General features: G+C 32.0%; 1 protein-coding gene across 1 annotated transcript; it reads right to left on the bottom strand.

The window, feature by feature from the left end:
• Positions 1 to 371: 371 nt before the first annotated feature.
• Positions 372 to 4,186, bottom strand: LOC112522389. Its single transcript, XM_025131482.1, has 4 exons — positions 4,135 to 4,186; positions 3,284 to 3,392; positions 628 to 862; positions 372 to 532 (listed from the first exon to the last, which is right to left on the bottom strand). The coding sequence occupies exons 1-4, from the start codon at positions 4,177 to 4,179 to the stop codon at positions 457 to 459; spliced, it is 465 nt and encodes a 154-aa protein (XP_024987250.1). The 5' UTR covers positions 4,180 to 4,186; the 3' UTR covers positions 372 to 456.
• Positions 4,187 to 4,879: the final 693 nt, after the last annotated feature.

Raw genomic sequence — 4,879 nt, 5'->3', positions numbered from 1 at the left:
ACAGGTTATTACTCAATAGAAATGCTTTAGTTTCAGATGCAAGAAACTACATAGAGTAGACATTATTTCATTTCTTACAACTTCGTTTCGGATCCACCAAGTACTTACAACCGCGCACATGGAAGGATTGAACAAAGAGGAGGTATTTGAATTAAACTGCATATTCATATTGCACAAACAAAGGACACTGAGAATTCGATGCACAGAAAGGCATGGAGGAAGAAAAAGCATTGCACTTTCTGGCCACAAATAAAGGTATCCAAACCCATGTCTGTGTTCGCTTTTTTTTACTCGATCTCTTCCATTAATTCATAATCACTATCATATTTTAATAAGAAGATTCCCCATCTTTGTCCTAGTGCCCTTCATCCTTGTCTTCTTTTCTATAAACAAAGGCCGCCTAGAGATTAAAAGCTAAATAGTTGCCACGCACCCATACACATTATTGATGCTAAGTTAGGCTAGTTGCGTCCGAGTTGTCATCTCCATGGAAAGGGTGAGGCAAATAAGTATGATGGTTCCCAAGATTGATCTGTCGAAATTTACATATATATAAATTGTTTAGTACTGTTAAATATGAAGTTTGTTGTCATTAGTAAACTAACGGGAACTGAGTGTTGAACTTACAAGGTGGCAAAGAAGAAGAGGATTCTTGGAGGGTTGAGAAGGGATGATTGCTTAAAACTGCTTGATCTCTTCACAGACAGACTGAATTTGGTTGGTGTTCCAGCTGCTTCGATTGTGGTGGTGGAGCCACTGGTCATTATGGCAATTTGATGCTGGGCTTGTGGTTTAGTGATGTGGTCGGTGGTCTGATCGACTATAACCATCTTTTCTAGCATGGTACCAGCCATCGAACAAGCTGCCGAATACAAAATAAAAAGATGCGTCAACATAGAAACAAAAAGTAATGACATTCTGTCATCTCCACTACTTTTTTATGACTACAAAAAATTAATTGATCTTTTGCAATCATCCAAGTTAATAACGACACATATAATCTTTGCAGAGTTCATTGTAATTAATTATAATAAATGCTTAAATCCATGTTAAGATTATTTCAAAATTAAACCCTAATCAATATTTTACATTTCTCATTTAAATATACATACATATACACACACACGTAAATTAATCAGATTCTCATATATGATGGTAACTGTGAAAAATTTTACTTACATCAAAATATTGCTTCATAAGAATTTTTTCATCTATAAATAAGATTTAAGATATTTATAAAACAACATATATTTGATGCACAATGTGTTTATTTGTAGGTGTTTGGGTTCAACTGAGAAACTCTTTTGCAGTACTTCTTGTTTGTTTTACAAACACGTAAAATTTTTCATAAAATGAAACAACTATATATGAAACAAATAAATGTCAATCAAAGCGTGAAATTACAACATTAAATAAAAAATCATGTGGAATAACACATGACACATTTGTTTTTAAAGTTCTCATAATTTTGTGGGTTCATAAAATAAAATGATTAGCACATATATAAGGGCACACTCAAATAAGAAAATAGTCAATTTGTGACAATAGAAAACGATTCCAAGATCATATCTAATACAAAACATGTGATCACATGTGATACTAACATATTTCATTGACCACCCACTTGGTAGTGTTGACCAATTAACCTTCCTTGTTCTCTTGGATATCTTGTATCACATGTGATTTTAATTCTCATATTTCTATAAATTGACCGTTTTTGGCTTGATTGTGCCTCTCTCTCTCTCTCTCTATATATATATATATAGACACACACACACACACATATATATATATATATATATACACGAAGTATCGTGTGAAAAGTGAAGTGAGTGAAGTTATGGTGAGAATCGTAAGAAGATATCTGAACTCTTGCTTACTTTTAATCTCATGCTTACCCATGAATTACGCTTTAGAAGAGAGTTGATCTCGTACATCTCGGTGCACTTCATTAGTGTTGACATTCAGTTATGATTGATTCAAGGATGGAGACCCCTTCTTACATTTCTCACCCTAACTTCTCTTCTCACCGGAAACCAACTCAACCCTATACACACACACATACACAAACACACACACACACACATCTATATATATATATATATATATATAGGGACTCATTCAAGTGAGAACTGATTAGTTTGTGGTAATCGTGAGATCCAATGTGAACAACTAGTTTGAGATATTTAAGGATATTTCTTACATAAACGAATCTGGTAATATAGTAATTCTATTTTTGACAACAAATCAAATTATTTAATTAAATTTTTTAGAAGAAAATATTTAATTAAAATTAGTTACCAGTATGTACCAATTACTTAATATACATCGTATTTTAAAGACCCTTGTGAATTAAAATGTATCATAGTGATAACGTGCACAATGTTTCAAGTGTATCACAATGTATTTTCTTTGTTTTATGTAATGTATCATAGTGTGCATTTTCGTTATTTTCATTGTTTTACAAAGGATATCACATTATGCATCTTGTATGTATATACTGAGTATTACATTGAATATTGTTTATAATTATCACAGTGTGTATCCTGTGTTCACATAAGGTTTATCGAAATACGGTTCGCCGAATAAGATTCGTGGGAGAGAGGAAAGAGGAGAGATGAGAGAAGATATTTATAAAATCCCTAAATGCCCTTAATTAGTATAGTAAGCTAAATTTACCAAAATTATTAATTTTCTAATTTAACATTTGATTTGTGGTTGAGATTGGATCTCACAGTTACTACAAACAAAACAGTTGATTTGATTAGGTTCCTACAATATATATATAGATTTGGGATCGTGTGAAACCAAAGGTTTTCCGTGAAACCCATAAGACCAATTCTCAACCCTTGGATTAGATCTACAATCTGAACATTCATAATCACAAAATTGCCACGAGACTTCTCAATAATCATAAAATTGCCACCGTGCAACTTTAGGCTATTGGATCATTAGTTTATAAAGTTGATTAATGAATATAAATTGGTCTTACGGATCTCACGAAAAACCCTTGGTCTTACGTGTCTCACGAAAAACCCTTGGTCTCACGTGAACCCAACCCTATATATATATATATATATATATATATGTATATATATATGTATATATCTTGATGAGGTGTGTCTTGTTCTATTTCTATAAGCCACATAATGTTACTTTTCTGGTTTTAGAATATGAAGCAGGAAAGGCGATGTTTTGTCAAATTATTTGTCCCATTGATTCAAAGAAAAGGAATAACGCAAAAACATCAAATATTTGAATTAGAAAAACCAAAAGCAGTCACCTTTAGGCGAGGGGATAGCATCTCTTTCGCCATCATTCATAACACAATTTGAATTCATCTTTCTCTCGGCTCCTGTTTGTGACCCTTTTCTTGATAGACTTCTCTGCAACTAAAAATATCCACATGAGGAAAGAATGAGTATACAAGCAAAATACTTTTTTACCATATTTTCTACTTATACAAACTCAATTTTGTTACTTATTACAAAATATCTCCTTTATGTGATAAACACAAATTTCAGGTGCGATCAACAAATATTACCTTTAAAAGTTGAATTCAAAAAATTACAAATATAAATTTAAAAAATTGTAATATTATATAGAAATTCTGCTACAAAGGATCGTGTCTACGTTTTCATTAAAATGTTTTAACAAAATTAATATATATATATATATATATATATATATAGATATATCTATTCCTGACTTGATGGAGAGATTCATATGAACTCAATAATCAAGTGGATTTTGATCTTAAAACAAGTAAACCAGTGTTCTTTGTATATTTGCTCTATAGTCATGCAGTTTGGTGTCTTCCCGATAAATATCTTTTTGCAATTTAAAAGGAAAAAGAAAATGGAATATTTTTTACATATCCAAGCCCTTATAAAGAATTGGTAAAATAATTCATAACCTTTTAACTAGCGTACAACAAAAGTCTAAAACTTGGTTTTTGGGCAAAGGTCTGACTTGATTGCAAAAGCGGCATAGTTGGAATGATGATTATTTAATATCATAAAACAGTTTGTATCAATCTTGATTGTCTTTTTCTATTAAATAAATCTTAATTTCATTAAATAGTACTAGTTATTAACAATCCAACAGTTCAATAATTACCAACTACTTACTTACATTAATTCTTGAAGTAAGGGTGACATCTTGAGAGAAAGGTTCCATATCCAGTGTGAAGCTATCTGCAGATTTCATGTTAAAATTCTGATCGAAAGCTGAAATTTTCTGGGCACCCTTTTCTTCAAGTTCTTGTAAATTCTCCTTGCATGAGTTTAAATTCGCCTCCATGTACCACAGAAACTCAAAATGTATCACTGGCTACCAAAACACAAAGGAAGTATGTGATATAAGAAAAAGATGACCATGAAGGAAAGGAGATGAACACAGCAAGAAAATATTATGAACATTCTACTTGGTCAAAGGATGAGCCATTAATCAGATTTTGGTACCAAGTTTTGCATGTAAACAAACAGAAAGAGAGTGTTTTTAAAGATCGTCACCAATTTCTACTTTGTTAATTAGCATTTAGCATACTCATAATCTGTTTGGTGATTTACCTTCCTCCCCACTTTCTTTTATTTGGTTTCAGTTGCGTATAACGAGAAGAACTGTCACCTCGTGTCACTGTTGACCCGATTCTGGTGATGAAGCTCACGTGGTGGTGAGAAGATAATGGCAAGAGCAAAGAATGTGAGAGAATTTCAAGGAGGATTTGGAAGTGGGATGGAGATGGAAGTGAAAGAGAAGGGTCGGTACAGAAAACAAGGTTTTAACATGGCAAACACAAAATCCAACAAGTTATGATGGGTTTGGGGTGGATTTATTTTTAAATTTAATATTTAATATTTTATATTTTATATTTATG

The sequence above is a fragment of the Cynara cardunculus genome (genome assembly GCF_001531365.2).
Source record: "Cynara cardunculus var. scolymus isolate 2C chromosome LG 12, CcrdV1, whole genome shotgun sequence".
NCBI classification, from domain to species: Eukaryota; Viridiplantae; Streptophyta; class Magnoliopsida; order Asterales; family Asteraceae; genus Cynara; species Cynara cardunculus.
This window is presented reverse-complemented; position numbering and strand designations above follow the sequence as displayed.